The sequence below is a fragment of the Anomalospiza imberbis genome, chromosome 5 (genome assembly GCF_031753505.1).
Source record: "Anomalospiza imberbis isolate Cuckoo-Finch-1a 21T00152 chromosome 5, ASM3175350v1, whole genome shotgun sequence".
Taxonomy (NCBI): Eukaryota; Metazoa; Chordata; class Aves; order Passeriformes; family Viduidae; genus Anomalospiza; species Anomalospiza imberbis.
Window position 1 is genome coordinate 835131 of NC_089685.1, and position 26224 is coordinate 861354.

General features: G+C 58.1%; 1 protein-coding gene across 1 annotated transcript in view; it reads right to left on the reverse strand.

Annotated features, from left to right (window-relative positions):
- Nucleotides 1–20411, reverse strand: part of SHANK3 (SH3 and multiple ankyrin repeat domains 3) — a 133321-nt gene extending 112910 nt beyond the window's left edge. The window contains 2 exon segments of the mRNA XM_068189315.1: nt 9552–9900; nt 20301–20411. Of these exon segments, the coding sequence (XP_068045416.1) occupies nt 9552–9806 (255 nt within the window). The 5' untranslated portion in view covers nt 9807–9900; nt 20301–20411.
- Between the last annotated feature and the right edge of the window lie 5813 nt (nt 20412–26224).

Consider the following 26224-nt stretch of genomic DNA (forward strand, 5'->3'; position numbering starts at 1 on the left):
GATTCCAGCAGCTGTGGTGCTCTTGGAGAATCCTGGAATTCTGGGATCAGTGGGGTTGGAAAGAATTCCAAGGGCACCGAGTCCCAGCTGGGCCCGATCCCCACCAGAGCCCCGAGTGCCACCGCCAGGAATTCCTTGGACACCTCCAGGGATGGGCACTCCAAAGCTCCCCGGGCAGCCCCTGCCAAGGCCTGACCCCCTTTCCATGGAAAATGATCCCAAATCTCCGAGCTGAGCCTGCCCTGGCCCAGGCTGAGGCCGCTGCCTCTTTTCCCGGGGCTCATTCCCTGGAGCAGATCCCGATCCCCGCTGGCTCCTGGCAGGAGCTGGGCAGAGCCAGGAGGACATTCCCGATCCCTGCCCCAATGCCAGCAGAGCTGCCCTGGCCCCGATCCCGGGGCAGATCCCGCTTTTCCCGGGCTCTCCCTGCACACATCCCCGGCAGCCCCTGCCCAGCCCAGGGGAGCTCTGGGGCCCTTCCCGAGGCACTGCCAGCATTCCATGGGCAAGGATTCCACAACTCCCCAGTCCTGGCGGGGCCTGCCTGGGAAGGACCTCCCAGCCCATCCCGAGGATCCCCGGGATCCAGGAGATCTCACAGGCACAGCCCAGGAAGTTTTCCAAGCGTTTCCATTCCCCGGATCCGTGAATTCTACCCCGGGTCCATCCCAAATATTCAGCTCCCGGAATGGATCCCGAGGATCCACCCAGACCTGCCAAAGCTCCGAAAAATGGGAGAAATTCCCGCTGGGACAATCCAGCCTGAGGAAAATCCATCCATTCAATCCTTCCCACCTCCCTTATCCCAAGTTTTCCCTCATCCCTCTCACTTCCAGCTGAGTCCTTCCCATGGAGCCGCGGGCTCTCCTCATTCCCAAATCCCCAAATCCCCAAATCCCGGCCCCTCTCCCCCATCCAACCTCTGCCACTTCCCAGCCCAACATCGAGCATCAGCTCCCAGAGCAGCGGCCGCGGCGCCTGGAGCTGAGATTCCACCAGAAACAAAAGGAATTGCCCTTTGGAGGAGGAAAAGCCAAAGCCGGGAAATCCCAGATCCGCGAGCGCCCGGCATGGCCCGGCCCGGCCTGGAGCCCTGCCCAGGCCCGATGGAAATCTGGGAAGCGAAGGGAAATCCCTCGGGAATGAAGGAGCCCCAGGGCCAGCCCAGGGCTTCCAGAAGCTTCCCTGAGAATCCCGGGATGAGCCAGAGCCCGTCCCAAAGGAGCCCCGGAGCCGCCTCTGTGCCACGCTGAACCCAAATCCCAAATTTCAAATTCCTCTGGAGTTTTCCAGCCCAAATCCCAAACCCCTCCGGAGTTTTCCAGACCTTTCCCAAATCCCTCCAGAGTTTTCCAGCTTTTCCCAAATCCCTCCAGAGTTTTCCAGCCCAAACCCCAAATCCCTCTGGAGTTTTCCAGCCCAAATCCCAAACCCCTCTGAAGTTTTCCAGCCTTTCCAAAATCCCTCTGGAGTTTTTCCAATCCCTCTGGAGTTTTCCAGCCCAAATCCCTCTGGAGTTTTTCTGAATCCCTCTGGAGTTTTCCAGCCCTTTCCCAGCTCTGTTCTCTTCCCTGGCCATGCTCCAGCCCTTCCTTATCCCGAAAAATCCAGAACTTCCCCATGGAATGTGCAAAACTTTCTCCTATTGCTTCTTTCCCGCTCTGGATCCTGGGCATTCCTTAATTCTCTCATGAATTCCATCCCCTTTTCCATTATTTCCTGCCAGGACAAACTGGCCATGAACATGGAATTCAGGCCTTTCTTTGTCCCTTTTGTATCCATGGGGTTTCCAGACCCGATCCCGTGGCATTCCTTAAATGTTATAATTCCCACTCTCCAGTGGGAATCCCATCTGCATCCCAAGGGAATGAGGGAATCCTGGAATTCTTGGGATTCCCAGCAAGATCTGTGGTATTTTCCAGCCCCTTCAGGGCATTCCCGGAACTTGCGGATCCTCAGTGGGAATCAGGGCAGGAATTCCCTTCCCAATGGAAGCTGTGAACCCTTCCAAGAGTTCTTTTTCCTTCCCCCTTCCTGCCATTTCAGGCAATTCCCAGAATTTGAGAGCCCCCAACCCTAAGATTTTGATGGCCACAAGAAACCCTCAATTTAAGGAAAACTTGGGAAAAAAAATCCTTTTTTTTTTTTTTTTTTATTTTCCTGGTGGGTGCTGGAGCTCTTTGGTTGCTCCCACATTCCCAAGGAATCCAGCAGATGGAATTCAGAGCTGTTATTCCCGATTTTGTTTTTAGGAATATTTCCAAGGGCTCAACTAATTTTCTTTTCATGCCAATTTTTCCTTGCCTCAAACGACTCAAAATTCCTCTTTATTAAGCACAGAATGTGCTCTTCCCGAAAAAAAAAAGGGTGGAAAATGAAAAGATGGGATTGACGTTTTCCATGAAAATTGCTTCAATGGATGCATCCAGTTCCAGAAAATCCCCTTGGGAGGGGAAAAAAAAAGGGAATTTTGGTCGTAAAATCTTTTAAATTTATTAAATCACAAATGTGCTGGTCATGGGTTGATCCGAGTCGGATTTTCCTTGGAAAAAGCCGTGGATGGGGAATGCGCAGCAGCCCCGGCTGTTTGCAGGCGGATTTTGCTGCCGGCAGATTTCTCCTGGATAAAATCGGGGATTGATCGGATTCCAATCAATCCACTTTGTTTGATTGAGCTCATGGAGGGCGACTTTGCCCCTGGGGCAATTCCTGGGATTTGGGGTTGTGCCGGAATGTTTTGGGAGGTTCTGTTGCTCGGCCTCCTCTGGAATGTGCTGGGGGGAACTGTTTGGGATAAATGGGGTTTATTTCCATGGAATTGTTTGGATTTGGGGTTGGAAAAGCCACTTAAATGTGGTGGAACTGCAGCTTTCCAAAGTTTCCTCTGGATCAGGGCCTGGAAAAGCTGGAATAGGGCTGGAAAAACCAGGATGGGCCTGGAAAAGCTGGGATGGGGCTTGAAATCCAGGGTGGCAATCCATGGAGGAATCCAAGGAATTCCTGAATGTGGCTCTCAGGGCTCTGGGACTGGGATCAGGCCCAGCTTGGATTTGATATTGGAATTCTTGGGATTCTAAGCTCAGGGATCCTGGGATTTATGGCTAAAGCACCTGAATCCTTCCAGGGTATTTTTGGGAATCACTCATTTGATTCCCACTGGTTTTTGGGACGCTCTCACTCCACTCCATCCGGATCCTCCCTCCGGGTGCTCCAACGGCTGCCTCAGGAAAACAGCTCCCAAAAAAAAAAAAAGCCACAAAAAGCCTGGAAAAATCCACAGGCAGCACCTGCAGGAACGGGGATGGGGAAAATGGAAATGGGGAAGAGGGAAAAAAAGCGGAGCAGCTGCTCCATTCACGGAGCACGATCCGGCGGATCTGAAAGGCGCCGCATTTCCATGGAAAAACAATGGGAAGCTCCAGGCAAAAAGCAGCTCCTGGCCTGCTTGGAAGCGCTTTGATTCTGCCCTAAAAGGGGGGAAAATTCCATTGGAATTCTCGGCATCCAAGGGATTTTGCCGCAGTGCGAAGGCAGGGAAGGATCGAAGGTTTGGGGCCATTCCCAACATCCCGATTTTCCCTTTGCAGGAACAGGGAACCGAATTCTCCCGATTTTCCCTTTTTTTCTTTCGGTGTTCTCATGGCTGAGACAGTGGAGAATGGAGAGAGGAATTTCGGGATCTACGTGGATTTTGGGATCTAAGTACTGGGAAAACAGGGAGTGGAAAAGCCTTGGGATGGAGGCAGGGAATTGGTGGGAAGAGGAGCGATTCCTCATCCCTCACTTTTCCATGTTCTCCCTTCCCTTGGAATCCACATTCCCACTCTCATCCCTCCCTTTTCTAGGTTTTCCCTTCCCTTGGAATCCACATTCCCACACTGGGATTTCCACTCTCATCCCTCCCTTTTCCAGTGGGAAAAGTTCCCATCCTTTGGAATCCACGTTCCTGTGGGATATTCATCCTCATTCCTGCCATTTCCCTGTTCTCCCATCCCTTCCCAGGAATCAGCCACATGGGAGGGGCAGGAGCATCCTCTTCCTCATCCCAAAGGAATTCCCAACCAGAATTCCCATTCCTGCCCAGCCTTGGAACACCGAGGAATCTCCTTGGCAAAGCCAGAGGAAAACTGGGATGCTCCTGGTTAAAAACTGCCTCGGAAGGGACAAAATGTGGGAATTCCCACTCCAGCATTCCAAGGATTGAGGGATTGGGGTGGGAGCTCCCAACAGATCCTGGAAAACATCAGGAAAAACCTCTGGAATTCCAGCTGGACACTCCTGGGCCATCCAATGCCAGGAGCTGCTCCCAGATAAATCCAGCTGGGATTTTATTTGAATTCCAGCTTTTCCATGATTTAAAAGGGAAGAGGAAGAGTTGGCAGCACAAAATGGGGAAGGAAAATCTTTGGAAAATTCCAGAATATTCCTCCTTGGCTGCACATCCCTGAACTTTCCCAGCTGTTCCCATAAATTCCAGTCCAGGAATGCTGGCAGCTTCCCGAGGGTGCAGGAGCCTCCCTCCTCTCCACATCCCGGTTTTTCTGGGATGCACCAAGCCTGTGATTCCTTGGAATGAGTTTTCCCCCACTAGCAGAGGAAAAACGAATAGGAAAACCTTTGGAACCACAGCCGGCCCCCACAGAGCCCATTCCCATGGGACGATCCCAAGGTTTGCTCTGGCACCTCCAGGATTCCAGCACTGCTGACAGAGAGGAAAACTCTGCGCATTCCTGGGATTTTTCCTGGATTTGCCAGTTTTTCCTACCAAACCAGGAGGCTGCTCCCAAAGCACTCCCGCCAAATTTAGGGAATGGTTTTTCCCATGGGATTTAACACACAGGATCCATAAATTGTTCCAGAGGAACCAACCCCAGCTTGGGCATGTTCTTGTCTCCTTAAAATCCGGCTCCCAGCTCCCGGACCCCGTGGGAGGTTGGGATAATTTTATCCCGGGTCTCCACCACCCTTCCCACGGAGCAGCCGGAGGCGGGAGCGGTTCTTCCCGAAGGATCTGCGGCTCCGGGACGGGACGGGGAATCTCCAGCAGGATCCAAAGGATCCTCAGGGATTTCGGCATCCCCCTTTTGCCAGGATCACGTTCCCAGCTCGGGGAGCAATCCAGGTTCTCAAATTCCAAAACTGGAAATCTCCGGAGCTCAGGGTATCCAAGGAAGTCAGCTCACTGCCCTATGGAAAAGCTCCAGGATGGGAAACACCTGGAGCTCCAGGCTGAGCCCGGATCCTCGATCACAGCTGGATTCCCTGGAATGCTGCACTGGGATCAGTGGGACATTCCATGGATTCCCTGGAGTGCTGTAACAGGATCAGTGGGACATTCCATGGATTCCCTGGAATGCTGTAACAGGATCAGTGGGACATCCCCGGCTTCCCAACCTTCTGGACACTCCAAGACCTTCCAGACCTGCTTGGACATCCCAGGAAAGTCCAGACCTTCCACCTGGAGACCCCAGGACATCCCAGAATATTCCAGATCCCCTGGACACCTCAGTACATTCCATGACATTCCAGACCTGCTCAGACATCCCAGGATATTCCAGAACCCCTGGACACCTCAGGACATTCCAGTCTCCCTGATCGGACACCTCAGGACATTCCAGGACATTCCAGATCCCCTGGACACTCCAGGATATTCCAGACCTCCCGGACACCTCAGGACATTCCCAACCTCCTGCATCCACAATCCAAGTGGGAGAACCGGGAATTGGGATCCCATCACCCCACAGGACACTTGGGAAGGAAAGGGAAGGAGAAAAGAGGAGGAAAGACCCCAAAAAATCCTCATTTTCCTCAGCCCCATTCCCTGCAAAACTTCCCCATTCCCAAGGAATTCCAGAACATTCCAAGCTGGAACCCGCCCCCCCCCACCCCCCGCCCCACCCCCACCGCCAGGATCTCCAAGTCCAACACTTGGCTCTGCACAAAATAATCCCAACATTCCCAGCACCGACCCGAGGGCATTGTCCCAAATTTTCCAGAGCTCCGGGACCTGCCAGCATCATCCAAACTTTTCCGGAGCTCTGGAATGATGAGGGATGGGAGAAATTCCAGAGGTTTTGGGAATTGCAGCTCCCTGGAGCAGCTCCAGCACCCACCAGGAGCTTTCCCAGGATTTTCCAGGTGTGGGTAATTTAATCCCTCTTCCCTGGCTCAGGTGCAGGTGACAAAAAGTGGGAGGTGCAGACGGAAAAGGCCCTTTATTCCCAGGGAAACTGGGGGAATATTTGCCCCTGGGAATTCCAGCACTTCCAGGGAATTCCAAGGATTTGGGATGAGCAAACCCAGCGGAGTTGGGATCCTCAAAGAGGGATGGAGACAATTCCAGGAGGGCTGGAAAACTTCCCGGGATTTTCAAATCCCACCTGGAGGCTCCCAGAGGAAAGATGGGAATTCCGTAATTTGAGCTTTATGGAATTCCTGACCTCGGGAATGCTGGGATGGAGCTGGACTTGGGGCTGAAAAACTGATGATCCCAAAGAATTCTCATCCCGGTGATCCCAAAGAATTCACATGCTGATGATCCCAAAGAATTCCCATCCCGGTGATCCCAAAGAATTCACATGCCGGTGATCCCAAAGAATTCACATGCCGGTGATCCCAAAGAATTCCCATCTCCAAGCAGTTTTTATGGAAGAGCCGTTGGCCGTGGATCCAGGGCTCCAGAGGAATCTCTGGGATGAGGATCCAGGGCCATGTCCAGAGATCCAGAGGCACCTCAGGGAAGGCCCTCGGCCAGCTCAGTGTCCCCAGTGCCACCACAGGCCCTGTGTCCCCAGTGCCACCACAGGCCCTGTGTCCCCAGTGCCACCAGTCTCTGCCAGCCCTGTGTCCCCAGTGCCACTGACCACAGGCTCGGTGTCCCCAGTGCCACCAGTCTCTGCCAGCCCTGTGTCCCCAGTGCCACCAGCCACAAGCTCAGTGTCCCCAGTGTCACTGGCCACAGGCTTGGTGTCCCCAGTGCCACCAGTCTCTGCCAGCCCTGTGTCCCCAGTGCCACCAGCCACAGCTTCAGTGTCCCCAGTGCCACCAGAGGCCCTGTGTCCCCAGTGCCACCAGGCACGGCTCGGTGTCCCCAGGGCCACCAGCCTCTGCCAGCCCTGTGTCCCCAGTGCCACTGGCCACAGGCTCGGTGTCCCCAGTGCCACCAGACACAGCTCGGTGTCCCCAGTGCCACCACAGGCCCTGTGTCCCCAGTGCCACCAGTCTCTGCCAGCCCTGTGTCCCCAGTGCCACTGACCACAGGCCCTGTGTCCCCAGTGCCACCAGTCTCTGCCAGCCCTGTGTCCCCAGTGCCACCAGCCACAAGCTCAGTGTCCCCAGTGTCACTGGCCACAGGCTTGGTGTCCCCAGTGCCACCAGCCACAGCTTCAGTGTCTCCAGTGCCACCACAGGCCCTGTGTCCCCAGTGCCACCGGTCTCTGCCAGCCCTGTGTCCCCAGTGCCACCAGCCACAGGCTTAGTGTCCCCAGTGCCACCAGCCACAGCTTCAGTGTCTCCAGTGCCACCACAGGCCCTGTGTCCCCAGTGCCACCGGTCTCTGCCAGCCCTGTGTCCCCAGTGCCACCAGCCACAGGCTTAGTGTCCCCAGTGTCACCAGACACAGCTCAGTGTCCCCAGTGCCACCACAGGCCCTGTGTCCCCAGTGCCACCGGTCTCGGCCAGCCCTGTGTGCCCAGTGCCACTGACCACAGACCCAGTGTCCCCAGTGCCACAAAACACAGGCTCAGTGTCCCCAGTGCCACTGACCACAGGCTCGGTGTCCCCAGTGCCACCGGTCTCTGCCAGCCCTGTGTCCCCAGTGCCACCACCCCGCTGTCCCCGTGGGGACCCCACGCCAGGCCCCAAAAGGGAATTTTTCCTCTCAAAGAGGCTCTGACCGCCCTCAGTGCCCTCTGCTTGCCCCAAGTCTGTCACCTCACCCTTGTCACCTCTCTGTCACCTCCATTTGCCCACTCCCCTAATGAAGGCTGTTAATTACCCCATCACCACAGTCATCCAGCTTTTCCTGCTTTGCATTCCCCTACAAATCCCCCAGTTCCAGGGAATTCCGGGTTCCCAGTTCCCTGTGCCCGGCTGAGCCCTCACCGGGGCTGTGCCCTCCTGGGTCACCCCTGGGGTCACTCCTGGGGTCAGCCCCAGGGTCACTCCTGGGTCCTGGGGACACTCCTGGGGTCACTCCTGGGTCACCCCTGGGGTCATTCCAGCACATCCCACCAATGGCACTGGCACATGACCCCCCCATTCCAGTGTCCACTCCCCCACACCATTCCAGTGTTCACCCCGCCACACCATTCCAGTGTCCACCTCTCCACACCATTCCAGTGTCCATCACCCCCACACCATTCCAGTGTCCATCACCCCCACACCATTCCAGTGTCCACCTCTCCACACCATTCCAGTGTCCACTCCCCCACACCATTCCAGTGTCCATCACCCCCACACCATTCCAGTGTCCACCTCTCCACACCATTCCAGTGTCCACCCCTCCCACACCATTCCAGTGTCCACCCCTCCCACACCATTCCAGTGTCCATCACCCCACACCATTCCAGTGTCCACCCCTCCCACACCATTCCAGTGTCCACCCCTCCACACCATTCCAGTGTCCACCCCTCCACACCATTCCAGTGTCCACCCCTCCACACCATTCCAGGGTCCACCACACCACCACTGTCCAGTGGAGCACCCAGCACCCTGGACACGAGTGACCATCACACACCAGTGCCATGGCCCCACAGCCCGGCCCCAGTCCCAGTCCTGGTGCCGATGCCAATCCCAGTCCCAGTCCCAATCCCGATCTCGGAGCTGCTCCCGGTTCCAGGCCAGTCCCGGAGCTGCCCTCACTGCCCATTCCCAGCTTGGTCCCTGTCCCAGTCCCGTTCCCAGTCCCAATCCCGGTTCTGGAGCTGGTCCCAATCCCGGTCCCGGAGTTGATCACAATCCCGGTCCCAGACCGCTCCCGCTGGGTGCGGACCCCTGGAGCGGGGAGCGGTCCCGCTCTGCGGCCGCACCGCGGCACCCGGGATGGCAGCGCTGCCACCGGGCACTGCGGGAGCGGGGGGACACGGGATGGGGACAGCGGAGGACCGGAGCACCGAGGAGCGGGCAGTGGGGACCCGGGCAATGTGACCCGAGCAGCCGGGCCCGCGGCGGGGAGAAGTTTGCCGGTGCTGCCGGGGCGGCAGCGGGGCCGGGAGCGGGCGGGATGCGGATCGCGGCCAGTGCCGGTGCGGCGCCGGAGCGGGTGCAGATCAGGGTGCGGGTCGGAGCCGGTCTGAGCGAGGTTCGGGGCCGGTCCGGGCGCGGATCCGGGCGCGGATCGGGCCCGATGCGAGTGAGGGTGAGGGCTGCTCTGGGTGCGGATCGGGGCCGCTCTGAGCTGCGCATCCCGGCGCGGGGGGCTCGCGGTGGCGCTCCCGGTGCGGCTCCCGCTGCGCATCCCGCCTCGGCGGCGGTCCCGGCGCGGCGGCGGCCGCTCGGGGCTCCCTCCCTCCCTCCCTCCCGGTGTCCCCGGTGCCTCCCTCCGCACTCACCGTCTGCTGCAGGTCGGGGATGCCGATGCGCACCACGATGGCGCCGGGCGCGGGCTCCTCCATGCGCGCCGGGGCCGCCAGCTTGGGCGAGCGGGGCCCGCCGGGGCCCCGGGCCGGCTCCAGGCGCGGCTCCTCCCGCAGGCCGGGGCTCGGCTCCCCGCTGCTGACGGCGGAGCGGGGCTGGCGCTCCGGCGGCGGCTCCGGCGGCGGCGACTCGGGGCTCTCATGCTTGCTGCCCGCGGGGCTCAGAGGCATGCTCCGTGCGCCGCGGCGGGCGGCCCGCGCCCGCTCCGCTCCCGCACCGGGCTCCGCACCGCGCCGGGGCCGCGCTCAGCGCCCGCCCGGGGCCCTGCGGGGGGAAGCGAGGGGTCAGCGGCACGGCGGGACAGCCCCGGGAGAGGCATCCCGGAGCGCCGGCAGGGAGCCCTGGAAGCGGCAGAGCCGCGTGGGAGAGAGTCCGCAGGAAGCGGCGCTCCCGAAGGATGGGGAAATCTGGGAAGGGACCCCCGGGATGGACAGGGACACCCCCACAGGGACACTCCGGAATGTCCCCCCAGGAAGGGCCGTTCCTTCTCCTGGCCGTTCCCCGGAGAAATCTGGGAAGGGACTCCTGGAATTCCCACCCTCAGCAGGGATCATCCATCCCCTGAGAAGGGATCCAGGATGTGCATGGACACCCCCACAGGGACCCTCTGGAATGTCGCCCCAGGAAGGGCCATTTCTCAGGAGAAATCTGGGAAGGGACTCCTGGAACCCTCATTCCCAGCAGGGATCGTCCCCTAGGAAAGGATCCCCAGGATGGACATGCACATTCCCTCAGGGACCCTCTGGAAATACCCTCAGGAAGGGCATTCCCAAGGATAAAGAAATCTGGGAAGAGACTCCTGGAATTCCCATCCCCAGCTGGGAGTGTCCCCAGGAAGGGCCATTCCTCAGGAAAGGTCCAGGAGTGAATTCCCACTCTCCCCATGGATATTCCCACAGGATCCCACAAACCACCCCCCAGCAGGGATTGTCCCTAAAAAGTGATCATTCCTCAGGAGAAATCTGGGAAGGGACTCCTGGAATTCCCACCCTCAGCAGGGATTGTCCATCCCCTGGGAAGGGATCCCCAGGAACTGCAGGGACACCCCCACAGGGACCCTCTGGAATGTCACCCCAGGAACGGATATTCCCTGGAAGGGACCCCTGGATCCCAAAAATTCCCCCAGCAGGGCCTGTTCCCGGGAGTTTTCTGGGATCAACACCACTTTTCACATGGAATCTCCTCAGGAATTCCATGGAATTCTCCCAGTAGAATCCAGTCTCTAAAGGGAGCCCACAAAGGGATTTTGGGACTCCAGCCCTGCTCCTGCATGGAATCTCTCCAGGAATTCCATGGAATTCCCTGAGCAGGGCCCATTCCCAAGTTTTCTGGGATCAGCTCCACTTTGAACCTGGAATCTCCCCAGGAATTCCATGGAATTCTCCCTGTAGGATCCATCCCCTAAAGGGACCCCACAAAGGAACTTTGGGATCCCACCCTGAGGGATGAGGAAAAAGAGCAGGAGAACCCAAAATTCCAGCTGGCAAAACGCACTTGGGAAGGAGAAAAATCGAGATAAACAGGGAAAACCACGGGATCCTCCTGCCCCGTGGCCTGGGATAGATGGGAAAACCCTTTGGATCCTTTTGGATCCCTTTGCATCCAGGCCCTGACCCCATCCCAAATTCTCCTCCCCCCTTTCCCAAAACCTGGATTTGATTTATTCCCATTTTTTCCCCTCTCTCTGCCTCGTTATCCCACAAACTGAGCACTCCAGATGGCGATCCCTGGGATTGTTCCCTTTTTTTTTTTTTTTTTTTCCCTCATTAATTCCCTCAATAATTTTAAGGCCCCGACTGGGAAAGGTTGGAAAAAAATCCACAGCGGAATAATTCCCCAAATTCCATTCCCACAACTGACTTCTCTGCTCACGAAATTTAAAAAAAAAAAATCCACTTTTTTTTTTTTTTTCCAATGAATCCATGGAATATTTTAGGAATTACTGCCCAAAGAATCTCATTCCAACAGCAGGGGGAAAAAAAAAAACAGTTGGAAAAGCATCCAAGAGTGCTTGAAAAATATTCCAATATTTTTTTTCCCTGCAGTGGCGTTTTCCTTGGATTTCTGAGCTTTCCTTGGATTTCTGAGCTTTCCTTGGATTTCTGAGCATTCCCAAGAAGGTCAGAGCAGAGCCACCCTCCCACCTTTTCCTGCAGGAACAGAATTCCCAGATTTCCCACTCTTCCTCCCATTATTTTGGGATTATAAATCCAGGGCCTTTCCCAAATTCCAGTGCTGGGAGCAGCAATTCCATAGGGAACAGAAATTCCAGAGAGAACAGAAATTCAGAGCAAAATTCCAGAGGGAATCTAGCTGGGAGAACCCTGGGAAAAGGGCAGCGGGATGGGGAGACCTGGAAAGGATTTTTGGGATTTTTTGGGGAGATTTTTTTTTTTAATTGGATTGGAGATTTTCCCTGGGATTGGAGCTCTTCCCTGGGAATTGGAATTTTTCCCTGGGATTGAAGCTTTTCCCAGGGAATGGAATTTCTCCCTGGGATTGGAATTTCTCCCTGGGAATTGGAATTTCTCCCTGGTGGAATCAGGGTTAAATTCTCTCCCTTTCCCAGCTTTCCCAGTTTTCCCAAGCCCAGGGAGGGCTGGGAAGCTGCTGCCTCCTCCTCATGCCCACATCCTGATCCAGAAAATCCAGGATCCTTTGGGAATAGGGTTTTTTGGAAGCACCTGGCTCGGTGTGTGCCCAGGTGAGGCCGTTCCCGAGCTTTTCCTGGGAAAAACAGCCGGGAATGACAGGGCCAAGGGACACCTGGCGTCCTGCTGGGATCGCTGGGATCGCTGGGAATGGGCCCAGGAAGAGCTGGGAAAATCCCAGCTGGGATTTTCCAGCCCTGGAACTGTCACTGCCCAACCACAGCGGAGAGGGTTCACGGATCCCAATCAATTCCTGCCCTTCCAGGGATCCTGAACAATCCCTGCCCTTCTTTCCATGGATCCCAAACAATTCCTGCCCTTCCAGGGATCCTGAACAATTCCTGCCCTTCCACGGATCCCAAACAATTCCCGCCCTTCCAGGGATCCTGAACAATTCCTGCCCTTCCAGAGCCGGATCCAACCGCCAAAGCTCCAGCTGCCAAAGCCTCGCCTGGATCAGGGATCCTGGAAGGATCAGGGATCCAATCCCTGCCCTGGAAGGATCTGGACACAATCCCTTTCCTGGAAATATCAGGGAGTCTGGAAGGATCAGGGATCCAGTCCCTCACCTGGATCAGGGATCCAATCCCTGCCTTAGAAGGATCAGGGATCCAGTCCATCACCTGGAAGGATCAAGGGAACCAAACCTGGAAGAACCAGGGAGCCAAAGGCTCACCTGGATATGGGAACGTGGAAGGATCAGGATGACAAAATCCCTCCCCTGGATCAGGGGTCCTGGAAGGATCAGGGGAATGAAACCTGGAAGGATCAGGGATCCAGTCCCTGCCCTGGAGGGATCAGGGATCCAATCCCTGCCCTGGAGGGATCAGGGATCCAGTCCCTCCTGGGGAGGATCAGGGATCCAGTCCCTGCCCTGGAGGGACCGGGGATCCAGTCCCTCCTGGGGAGAATCAGGGATCCTGTCCCTCCCGGAAGGTTCAGGAATGTCGCTCGGGCCGGGCCCGGGGACAATCGGTGCCGTTTGTCACCGGCGGGGCCGTTCCGGAGTGACCCCGGAGCCCTCGGGAATGGGGACACGGGGACACGGGGATTGTCCTGCTCTGTCCCCGCCGTGCCAGCCCCGCGGGGCCGGCAGTGCCACCGGGGCCGGTCCCTGGCGCGGTGCCACCAGCCCCGTGCCAGCCCTGCCCGGCTGTCCCCGCGCTTATCTGGGCACGGGGAGGTCACCGCTGCTGTCCCCAAGCCGCGTGACGGGGACACCGAGCGGCCCGGGCCAGCCCCACCGTGTCCTTTGTCACCACGGGGGGGGCTCGGGGACAAACCCGGGCGGGGAGAGCGCGGGGACAGGGACAGGGAACAGGGACAGGGACAGGAGCAAGAGAAGGGACAGGAGAGGAAGGGACAGGGACAGAAGGAGGGGACAGGGGACAGGGACAGGAGCAGGGGGAGTGGAAGGGACAGAAAGAGGGGACAGGAGCAGGGACAGGAGCAGAGGAAGGGGAAGGGACAGAAAGACGGGACAGGAGCAGGAGAAGGGACAGGGAAGGGGACAGGGGACAAGAGCAGAAGAAAGGACAGAAGGGGAAGGGACAGGAACAGGGACAGGGGACAGGGACAGGGACAGGATCAGGATTGTCCCCCCCGGAGTCCCCGCCCGTGCCAGGACACGGGGACAGCGCAGGGAGCATCGATCGCCCGCGGGTGGCCGCAGTGTCCCCGCAGTGTCCCCAGCGCCTGCCGGGTAATTCCATGGATTTTTCCTCTCCTGCTCTTCCAGGGGCACTGGGACACCGCGGAGGGGCCAGGCGTTAAAGGGCGAGCGCCAACCCCTTTGGGACCAGCGGGACAAGGGGGGACATCCTGGGGACATCAGTGTCCCCACATGTCCGGCACAGGGACAGGGCCACCCCTGAGCAGGGCCGGGCTGGGGGGTTTTCAGCGATCCCGTGGGAAGAATTCCGGGCGGAGTTTTTTGGGATTCTCCAGATTTCTGGAATAGGACTGGGGAACGACGGGATGATTTGGGATGGGACATTAGCAATCACCCAGTGCCACCACCTGGGGACACCTGCCACTGTCCCGGGCTGCTCCAAACTCCATCCAAGGGATCCAGGGGCAGCCCCAGCTGCTCTGGGAATTCCAGCCCAGCCAGGAATTCCTAATTCCCAAGATCCCACCCCAATCTCCCTTTCCCAGGGAATCCCCTCCATTCCCATCTCTCCCAGACTGGGATTGGATCCAGCCCCACCCCTACTCCGCTCCAGGAAGGAATTTTGGGATCCGGGGGTTTCGCTGAGAATCTCGGGACTCCAGGAAGGGTCTCCCCTCCCTTTTCCATCCCCAACTTCCGTAAAAATGCCTCGGGATGGATTCTGAGCCCCCTTGATCCCGGAATGGTTTGGGTGGGAAGGGACCTCAAATCCCATCCCATTCCAATCCCACCATCCCGGGCTGCTCCAGCCTGGCCTTGGACATTCCAGGGATGCAGGGGCAGCCCCAGCTGCTCTGGCAATTCCAGCCCAGCCAGGAATTCCTAATTCCCAAGATCCCATCCATCCCTGCCCTCTGGCAGTGGGAGCCATTCCCTGTGTCCTGTCCCTCCATCCTTAGGGATTTTTTCCCTCTCCCGGTTTCCCGCAGCTCCTTCAGGTGCTGGAAGCCAAAATTGGGTCAGCCCGGAGCTCCTGTGTTCCAGGAGAGCATTCCCAATTTTCCTGAGCTCCTGTGTTCCAGGAGAACTTTCCTGATTTTCCCAAGCTCCTGTGTTCCAGGAGAATATTCCCGATTTTCCCGGAGCTCATGTGTTCTGGGAGAACATTCCCGATTTTCCTGCCAGAGCTGCCCCATCCCTGCCCGGCCCTTCTGGGATGATCCCAGAGTTTGGTGCCACAAAATCCCAAAATTCCCAGTGGACCCAGCCCCTGGAGAAGGGTTTGGGGACAGGAGGGAGCTCTGGGGATAGCTCACAGGTTTGGGGACAGGAGGGAGATTTGGGGACAAGAGAGGAATCTGGGGACAGGGCAGAGATGTGGGGACAAAACAGATTTTGGGGACAGGACAGATCTGGGGTCAGGAGGGAGATTTGGGGACAAGAGAGGAATCTGGGGACAGGGCAGAGATTTGGGGACAGGGCAGAGATTTGGGGACATGCCACAGATTTTGGGGACAGGGCACAGGTGTGGGGACAGGAGGGAGGTCCAGGGACTAGAGAGGGATTTGGGGACAGAACAGAGATCTGGGGACAGGACACAGATTTGGGGACAGGACACAGATTTTGGGGACAGGAGAGAGGATTGGGGACAGGACAGATTTGGGGACAAGACACTGATTTTGGGGACAGGACAGATTTGGGTATAGGACACAGATTTTGGGGACAGGACACAGATTTTGGGGCCTCCCCCGTCACCTCCCCCATCCCAGGAATGTCCCTCTGGATCAGGAATGGGTCGGGAATGTCCCCCAGATCCGGGACTGTCCCCCCGGTTCCCTCATCCCGCTCCGTATCCATGGGAACATTCCCGGCACCGTCGCCATGGAAACCGCAGCGCCACGCGCGCCGCGCCACCGCGGGACCGAGGGGACAGAGGGACAGAGAGAGAGGGGACAGAGGGACAGAGAGAGAGAGGGGACAGAGGGACAGAGAAAGAGAGAGGGGACAGAGGGGACAGAGAGAGAGAGGGGACAGAGGGACAGAGAGAGAGGGGGGACAGAGGGACAGAGAGAGAGAGAGGGGACAGAGGGACAGAGAGAGAGAGGGGACAGGGGGACAGAGAGAGAGGGGACAGAGGGACAGAGAAAGAGAGGGGACAGAGGGACAGAGAGAGAGGGGACAGAGGGACAGAGAGAGAGAGAGGGGACAGAGGGACAGAGGGGACAGAGGGACAGAGAGAGAGGGGACAGAGGGACAGAGAGAGAGGGGACAGAGGGACAGAGAAAGAGAGGGGACAGAGGGACAGAGGGGACAGAGGGACAGAGAGAGAGGGGACAGAGGGACAGAGAGAGAGGGGACAGAGGGACAGAGAGAGAGAGAGGGGACAGAGGGACAGAGAGAGAGAGAGAGGGGACAGAGGGACAGAGAGAGAGGGGACAGAGGGACAGAGAGAGAGGGGACAGAGGGACAGAGAAAGAGAGGGGACAGAGGGACAGAGAAAGAGAGGGGACAGAGGGACAGAGGGGACAGAGGGACAGAGAGAGAGGGGACAGGAATGAGAACGGGGACAGGGGGACAGGAATGGGGACAGGGACAGAGGGGACAGGAATGGGGATAGGAATGGGGACAGACGGGACAGCAACAAAGGGGACAGGAATGGGGACGGGGACAGAGGGAACAGGAATGGGGACAGGGACAGGGACAGAGAGGACAGGAATGGGGACAAGAATGGGGACAGAGGGGACAGGGGGATGGACAGAGGGGACAGGAATGGGGACAGAGGGGACAGGAATGGGGACGGGGACAGAGGGGACAGGGGGATAGACAGAGGGGACAGGAATGGGGACAGAGGGGACAGGAATGGGGACAGAGGGGACAGCAACAGGGGGGACACAGGCAGAGGAGACAGAGGGACAGAGACAGGGGGACAACGGGACAAGAATGGGGACAGAGACAGAGGGACAGGGGGACAGGGGTGACAGGAATGGGGACGGGGACAGAGGGGACAGGGGGACAGAGGGGACAGAGGGGACAGAGGGGACAGAGCTGTGCTTGTACGGGACACAGGAAATCCCTACCAGGGCGGGAGCATTCCAGGATCCCACAGATCCCACAGATCCCAGATGCCCTGGATGGGGACAGCCCCTCCTGTCCCGCAGCAGCTCCGCCTGGAGCACCAACATTCCCGTGGATCAGGCCCGGAGCCGCGCAGGGACAATTCCAGAGCCCCCAAATGCCACCAGGGACACGGGGGCAGCACCTGGCAGCTCCCACAATTCCCGCTCCCATCCCAGGAAATCCCGCTGGTGCCACCCAGCAGAGCTCGGCGGTGGCACTGCCAGGCCCGGGGTGGCCCGCGCCGTGTCCCTGCCCTGCTGGGGACAGTCCTGTCCCCGCTGCCACCGCCGCACTGACCCCCCCAAAAAACCGGGAATCTCCAGGAATTCCACGGAAGCGTCGCTGCCACCCCCACCAGAGCTGATCCCGGCAGTCGGATCTCACCTGTTCCCGGGAATTCCGCGCTGCCCGAGGGGTTGGAGCCGGCCGGAGCTGGATCCGGGCTTTTCCAGCCGGGAAAAACATCCCGGGAAATCCGGGAGCCGGCGCGGCCCCCCCGCACCCGGCCGGCCCCGCTAATGGGATCAGCCCCGCTCCATCTGCTCGGCGCGGCCGCGGCCCTAATCCCGACCTGGCATCCCGGGAAACGCCGGGGGGATCCCGGGAATGGCGGGGAAATTCTGGGAATCGGGGGGGATTTCTGGCTATTGGAGAGATTTCGGAAATCGCGGAGAAATTCCAGGAATCGGGGAGGAATTACGGGAAGTGGGGCAAAATCCCAGGAATCGAGGAGAAATCGTCGGAATCAGTGAGAAATCCAGGAATTACAGAGAAATCCCAGGAATCACGGAGAAATCCCAGGAACTGGGAAGAAATTCTGGGAATCACAGAGAAATCCCATGGATCACACAGAAATCCTGGGAAGTGGGGAGAAATTCCGGGGATCAGGGAGAAATCCCAGGGGTCAGGGAGAAATTCCAGGAACTGGGGAGAAATTATGGGAATTGGGGAGAAAATCTGGGAATCTGGGAGAAATCTCAGCAATCACAGAGAAATCCAGGGAATCACTGAGAAATTCCAGGAATCACAGAGAAAACCCAGGAATCTAGGAGAAATTATGGGAATCACAGAGAAATTCCAGGAATCACTGAGAAATTCTGGGAACCGGGAGAAAATCCCAGAAATCTGGGAGAAATCTGAGGAATCACAGAGAGATTCTGGGAATCAGGGCAAAATCCCAGGAATTGGGGAGAAATCCAGGGAATCAAGGAGTGGCGCTGTCACCCCGCCACGAGTCTGGCACCAGCGGGAGACTCCAGACGCATTCCAGAGGGAGAACAGCTTGGGAAAGCTCCCACATTTCCCACATTCCCCGCATTCCCTCCCACAGCCGGCAGGGAAGCGCCTGCAGCACCCGGAGCAGCAAAACAGGGCTTGGAATGGTTTGGAATGGCTGGGAATGGTTTGGGAATGGACTGGAATGGTTCGGAATGGTTTGGGAATGGCCTGGAATGGCCTGGAATGGTTTGGGAATGGCTTGGAATGCTTTGGGAATGGTTTTGAATGGCTGGGAATGGTTTGGGAATGGTTTGGGAATGGCCTGGAATGGTTGGGAATGGGTTGGGAATGGGTTGGAATGGTTGGGAATGGCCGGGAATGGCCGGGAATAAAGCACTGGAAGCACATTCCAGGGGTTCTGGGATGAGGCTGGAGCTGGGAGAAGCCCCCGGGCTCTGTCAGAATTCCCATTCCTTGGTTTCATCCCCGGTTCCCAGGATTTCATCCCAAAGCCTGGCACGGGCAGGGAAGGGGCCGGGAGCTCCTGGGGTGTCCCTGTGGGAATTTCCGGCTCATCCCTGGGATGGGATGGGATGGGATGGGATCAGCCCGGGGACAGGAGCTGGAATCCCAAATCCCAATGATTCCCAGCACCGGGAACAGATCTGGGTGGGAACAGCAGCAGGGCCTGGAGCTAGTTTGGGATTGGGATTGGGATTAGGATTGGGATCCAGATTGGTATTGGGATTGGAACTGGAACTGGAATTGGGATCAGAATTGGGATCTGGATTGGGATCCAGATTGGTATTGGGATTGGAACTGGAACTGGAACTGGGATCAGGATCGGGACCATTGCCAGGAACAGAGGAGCTCTGAGGGCCACAGGAAGAAGTCGGGGCAGAGACTGGGAAAATCCCTAAGGAAAAAGCCCTTGGAGGGAGGTTTGGATCAGGAGGATCCGGACACTTCTCCTTTGTCACCTCCATGGGACACCTGTCCCCTCCCTGTCCCCATCCCAGTGCCGAGCACAGCCGGCGCTTCCAAAGGGTCCGGGAGAAGCCCCAGGACGGCGGGGGGATCTGCCCAGCCACATTCCCATGGGATTTCCCTGCTGACGGCACATCCCGGAGCCACAGCCGCTCCTGGGAGCCTTTCCAGCCCTTCCCAGTTTTCCCAGCCTTTCCCATTCCCGTTCCTGCCTGCAGGGACCGCTCTGAGCCCTGACAGCCTTTCCCAGTTTTTCCAGCCTTTCCCAGCTTTTCCCACTCCCTGTCCTGCCCACAGAGACTGCTCTGAGCCCTGCCAGTTTTTCCCAGCCTTTCCCAGTTTTTCCATTTTCCCCAGCCTTTTCCCATTCCTGGAATGGGACCACTCTGAGCCCTGCCAGTCTTTTCCAGCCTTTTCCAGTTTTTCCCAACTTTTCCAGCCTTTTCCCATTCCTGTTCCTGCCTGCAGGGACCGCTCTGAGCCCAGTCTTTTCCAGCTTTTCCCAGTTTTTCCCAGCCTTTCCCAACCTTTCCCAGTTTTTCTGGTTTTCCCAGCCTTTCCCAGCCTTTCCCAGTATTTCCCAGCCTTTCCCAGGTTTTCCCACTCCCAGTCCTGCCCACAGGGACTGCTCTGATTCCTGCCAGACTTTCCCAGCCTTTCCAGCCTTTTCCCATTCCCACCCTCAACTTTCCACACCTGAGCCGGGACCGCTCTGAGCCCTGCCAATCTTTTCCAGCCTTTCCCAACTTTTCCCATTCCCATTCCTGCCTGCAGGGACCAGTCTGAGCCTTTCCCAGCTTTTCCCATTCCCATTCCTGCCCTCATCTCCACATCCCTGATCCCAAGCGGAGTTTCCCGGCTGGATTCCCCAACCCTGGCCATTCTAGGGGCTGCAGGGCCATTCCCAGCCCGCATTCCCGGCTGGATCCCCCATTCCAGGGCCATTCCCGGCTGGATGTCCCACCCCAGGGCCATTCCCAGCCTGCATTCCCGGCTGGATTCCCCATCCCAGGCCATTCCAGGGGCTGCAGGGCCATTCCCAGCCCGCATTCCCGGCTGGATCCCAGGGAAAGGCTCACCTGGCAGGAGAGTCACGGGCCGGGCTCACAGCACTCCCTCCTCATCCACCTGCGGGGGGACAGAGGGGACACGTCAGAGCATTCCCGGGAATGGGAACGCTGGGAATGCATCCGTGGGCACCTGGGGTGGCAGAAGGGCGGGAATGGGAGAATTCCCAGAAAAGGGACAGCAAGGACAGGGAAGGGCACCTCTGGTGTCACAAGGAAGTCAAAATTCCGTGCTCTGAGAATTCCTGACACACAAACCCATCCTTATCCTGAGAATTCCTGCCACAGGAACCCATCCTTACCCCAAGAATTCCTGACACACAAACCCATCCTTATCCCGAGAATTCCTGACACACAAACCCATCCTTATCCTAAGAATTCCTGACACACAAACCCATCCTTATCCCGAGGATTCCTGCCACAGGAACCCACCCTTATCCTAAGAATTCCTGCCACAGGAACCCATCCTTATCCCGAGAATTCCTGACACACAAACCCATCCTTATCCCAAGAATTCCTGCCACACAAACCCATCCTTACCCAAGAATTCCTGACACACAAACCCATCCTTATCCCGAGAATTCCTGACACACAAACCCATCCTTATCCCAAGAATTCCTGCCACAGGAACCCATCTTTTTCCCATGCTGTCCCAGTGAGAGCCCCAGGGAACATCCCAGGGATCAGGGAGAGGGATGGAGGATGCAGGAATCTGGCTCAGCAGGAACCACAGATGCTTCTCCCACCCCAGATCAGCGGGATCCTCCACTTTTCCACCCCAGATCAGTGGGATCCTCCAGCACTAATCCCATTCTGGATCAGTGGGGTTCTTCCCACACTTTTCCCACCCTGGATCAGTGGGATCCTCCACTTTTCCCACCCCGAGTTAAGGGGGATTCTCCAGCACCAATCCTGGGGTTCTTCCCGCACTTTTCCCATCATGGATCAATGGGATCCTCCGGCACCAATCTCACCCCAGATCAGTGGGATCCTCCACCTCTCCCACCCCAGATCAGCGGGATTCTCCAGCACTTTTCCCACCCCAGATCAGTGGGATCCTCCAGCACTAATCCTATTCTGGATCAGTGGGGTTCTTCCCACACTTTTCCCACCCTGGATCAATGGGATTCTCTGCTTTTCCCACCCCAGATCAGTGGGATTCTCCAGCACCAATCCCACTCTGGATCAGTGGGATCCTCCACTTTTCCCACCCCAGATCAGTGGGATCCTCCACTTTTCCCACTCTGGATCAATGGGATTCTCCAGCACTTTTCCCACTCTGGATCCATGGGGTTTTCCCTGCACTTCTCCCACCCTGGATCAGCGGGATCCTCCACTTTTCCCACACTGAGTTAAGGGGGATTCTCCAGCACCAATCCCACTCTGGATCAGTGGGATCTTCCACTTTTCCCACCCCAGATCAGTAGGATTCTCCAGCACTTTCCCCACTCTGGATCCATGGGGTTTTCCCTGCACTTCTCCCACCCTGGATCAGCGGGATCCTCCGCTTTTCCCACCCCTCTCCCGGCTCATTCCCACCCTCCCCTCAGCGCCACCAGCCCTGAACGTCCCCACACGGGGCGGGGGTCGCTCCTTTTCCTTCCTCCTCGGGGCCAGCGCCCACCTCCAGCCCGGAAATTCGGGAAGGACATCCAGGCCATGGGAACATCCAGGGAGCCTCTGGCACCGCTCGCCGCCGCCAAAGCCGCGCTCCGGGCGGGCGCTGAAATGGCTGCTGCTTCTTAGGGAATTAAAAATGCATGGCTTGGGAATTCTCCCAGCGCCGCAGCTGCTGGGAGCCGGGAAGGGGGCGAGAAAAAGGGGGGGAAAGGGGGAAAAAGGTGGGGAAAAGGCCGTGCCCAGGGCGCCCTTTGTGCTCCAAAACTCCTGGAGCACCACGCAGGTGCCTGGCCGGAATCCTGGGAATGTTTCCCAAGGTCGCCTCCTTCCTGCACCTGGAAAAGTCGCGGCTCGTGTGGAAAATGACGCTGGCGGAATTCCCGAGGGGCCGGAGCGGCCGCGGCTGCCGCTGTCACCTGCTGGGCCAGCTCAGGGGACGCTTTTGGGGACAGGGAAGCGACGCTGGGATTTGTGTCGGCCCTACAGAAAGGTTCCCGGGAATATCCAGGGAATGCTCTGCCTGCGGGGACAGCCAAGCTCCCCGCGCGAATCCTGGTTTTGGGATGAGGGAAAACACCCCCACAGGCTCCTTCCCACAGGGAACATCCCAAAATCCCGGATTTTGGCTGCTCCAGAGCCACGCAAGGGCTGGGAGCAGCCCAGGCCTTCCCAGCCTGAGCTTCCCATAAAACACAAATCCCAGGAAAACCCGAAATGGGAGGGAAGAGCAGCCAAAGGGCGAGGAAAACTCACGGGAAGGGGGAGGAAAAGGCGGAATCGCCACCTCGGGACTCGGGAAAGGAGAGAGGAGTGAGATAAGAGCCGTGACATCCTGAGTGGGAGCGGAAAATCCCGTGGGATCCGGCGTTAAAGGGAAGGAAACGCTTCCCTGCCTGGCAGGAAGCGCCAAGAAGAGAATTCCCAGCCGGATCCAGAGGTTCCGGAGGGGGAGGCGCTCCCGGGTGGCTCCGGGGGGTCAGGCAGCACCGGGAGGGACTTTCCTGCTCTCCAGCCCTTCTTCAGGGCTCAGGTGAGGCCCAGCTGGAATTCCAGCCCTGGGAATGCACATCCAGTGATTCCAGGGGTGCCAGAAGAGAAATGGGATGCTGCTAGGAGGAGATTCTTCTCCTGGGAATGGGCAGAAGATTCCAGAGTTTTTCATTGGCACCAAGAAATTCAACTCGGCACAGGGAATGAATTGTGCCAGTGATCTGGGATGTTTGTGGCCGGCAGGATTCCAACCCTGACGTTCCCAAGGGTTCTGGGATTCTTGTTCCCATCCCAACCCTGACATTCCCAAGGATTCTGGCATTTTTGTTCCCATCCCAAACCTCACATTCCCAAGGATTCTGGCATTTTTGTTCCCATGCCTACTCTGACATTCCCGAGCATCCTGGAATTCTTGCTCCCATCCCAACCCTGACATTCTCAAGGATTCTGGAATTCTTGTTCCCATCTCAACCCTCACATTCCCAAGGATTCTGAATTTTGGGATTCTTGTTCCCATCCCAACACTAACATTTTTCCAGGAAATTCCCCGGGGGAAAAAAAAAAACAAACCAGGCCCAGTTTTTCCGAGAAAACCAAACTCATCCACGGATCCGGAAAAATCGTCACCTCCCGCTGCCATCCCACTGTCCCCAAGGTCACCTCAGGCTGCCGGTGACACTGGGGAGAGCTCCAGGATCTCCCATCCCAACGGGATCCTCCAGGGATCCTCCAAAGGATTGGGAAGTGCCATGGGAAGGACCCCATAGGCCTCATCCCAGATTCCCGGGCGCTCCGGGAGCTGCAGTCCCTTTTCCAGACGGGAAACATTCCAAGGACATGGCTGTGGGGCCGGGAAGGGCTGCGCGCCGTTTCCTCCGGGAGGGAACGACGGCACTTCCGGCCATTCTTGCCGCTCCCCGGAGTGTTTCCAGAAAAAGCAGAGTGATCCAGGCCTGGAAGCTGAAATCATCCCCCCCAAAATAAGGCAGGAATGCCAGCCCTTCCCAAGGGATGAGGCGGGAGCCAGCCCAGACCCCAAACTCCACTTCTGGGGTTTTTGGTGCCCTTCACCGAGCCCAGACCCATCGAGGTCTCTTGGTTCTTCTAATGCCAGCGTGAAAATTCCATTGGAATTTGGGGTGGGATTCCCAGGGAAGTGTTGGGGTCCCCACCCCTGGAGGTGTCCTGGGAATTCCTGGATGTGGCACTCGGGGGTCTGGGTTGGGGACAAGGTGGGGACCGGGCACGGGTCGGGCTCGGTGACCTTGGAGGGTTTTTCCAACATAAATAATTCTGGGATCTGGGGTTCTGGGATTCTGGGTTGTGGGTTGCAGGATTATGGGATTCTGCACTGTGGGAATACGGGATTTTGCATTCTGAGATTCTGGGATTATGGGGTTCAGGGTTGTGGGATTATGGGATTCTGCACTGTGGGAATACGGGATTTTGCATTCTGAGATTCTGGGATTATGGGGTTCAGGGATATTGGGATTCTGGGCTTTTGGATTCTGGGATTATCAAATGTAGGGTTCTGGATTATGGGATTATGGGTTTCTGGGGTTCTGGGATTCTGGGTTTCTGGAACCTGGGGTTCTGGGATTGTGGGAATATAGGATTTTGGATTCTGAAATTCTGGGATTCTGGGGTTCCAGAATCCTGGATTCTAGGATTTTAGGATTTGGGGATTCTGGGTACTGGGATTGTCAGGTTCTGTGATTCTGGGAGGATGGGGTTCTGGCATTTGGATTTCTGGGATTCTAGATTCTGTCATTCTGGGATTCTGGAATCCTGGATTCTGGGATTGGGGGATTCTGGGGTTCTGGCATTCTGGAGTTGTAGGACTCAGGATTCTGGGATTCCCAGAACCATCCCCTCCCACCTGAGGCTGTGTGGGACCGTGATCCTCCCCCCCAGCCCCACTGTGGGGGGCAGTGGGGGGTGTCTGTGGGGTGCCCCCCCGGGCCCCGCACGGCCCCGTTTGTCCCCGAGTCACGCGCCAGGGCCACCCCGGTGTCACCGAGCCGCCGGGGCCTCAATATTTCATGAGAGAGGAATCGGCCGCTCCCTGCTCGGGTTACCCCGGAGCGCGTCCCTGCTGTCCCCAGCGCCGGCCGGGCGGCCGGGCACGGCCACCTGCTGCCACCCGGCCGGGCACGGCCACCTACGGCCACCCTCTGTCAGCCACTGCCACCTGGCCTGGCACAGCCACCCACTGCCACCCTCTGACACCTAGCCTGGCCACTGCCACCACTGCCACCAGGCTTGGCCAGTGCCATCCTCTGCCACACGCTGCCACCAGGCCTGGCCGCTGCCATCCATTGCCACCCTCTGTCACCCACTGCCACCCTCTGTCACCTGCTAACACCCACTGCCACCTGGCGTGGCAGTACCACCCGCTGCCACCCTCTGAAACCCTCTGTCACCTGCTGCCACCCGGCCTGGCCACTGCCACCCGCTGCCACCACTGCCACCGGGCCTGGCCAGTGCCATCCTCTGCCACTCTCTGTCACCTGCTGCCACACACTGCCACCAGATGCCACCTGGCCTGCCACCCACTGCCACCCACGGCCACTCTGCCACCACCACTGCCCCCCGCCGTCCCCAGGCCCGGCCAGTGCCACCCTCTGCCACTTGCTGTCACCCTCTGCAACCCCTGCCGAGTGGCCTGGCAGCATCCACTGCCACTTCCTGCCACCACTGCCACCCGCCGTGCCCCCTGCCCGCGCTGAGGGACTGTCACCGCGGTGGCACCGCCCGCCCGGCCCACGCGGGCCCCGGGCGGAGCCGCCTGCCCCCGAGCCGTGCCCGTTGTCACAGTGACAGCGGTGACAGCGGTGACAGCGGTGACAGCGGTGACAGAGCCGCTGCGCTGCCTCCGGGAGTGGGATGGTGGCAATTTACTCTTTGTGCTCCTTTTAGCTGCGGCCTCCCCGCTCCCGCTCCGCCGTGCCGGGGGGGGCGGGAACGCGCGGAGCCGGGAATTCAGGGGAGTCGGGGAATTCGGGGATTCAGGGAATTCAAAGGAGTCGGGGAATTCGGGGATTCAGGGGAGTCGGGGAATTCGGGGATTCAGGGGAGTCGGGGAATTCAGGGAAGTCAGGGAATTCGGGAGAGTCGGGGAATTCGGGAGAGTCGGGGATTCAGGAGAGTCGGGGAATTCGGGGATTCAGGGGAGTCGGGGAATTCGGGGATTCAGGGGAGTCGGGGAATTCGGGGATTCAGGGATTCAGGAGAGTCGGGGAATTCGGGGATTCAGGGGAGTCGGGGAATTCGGGGATTCAGGGGAGTCGGGGAATTCAGGGGAGTCGGGGAATTCAGGGGAGTCG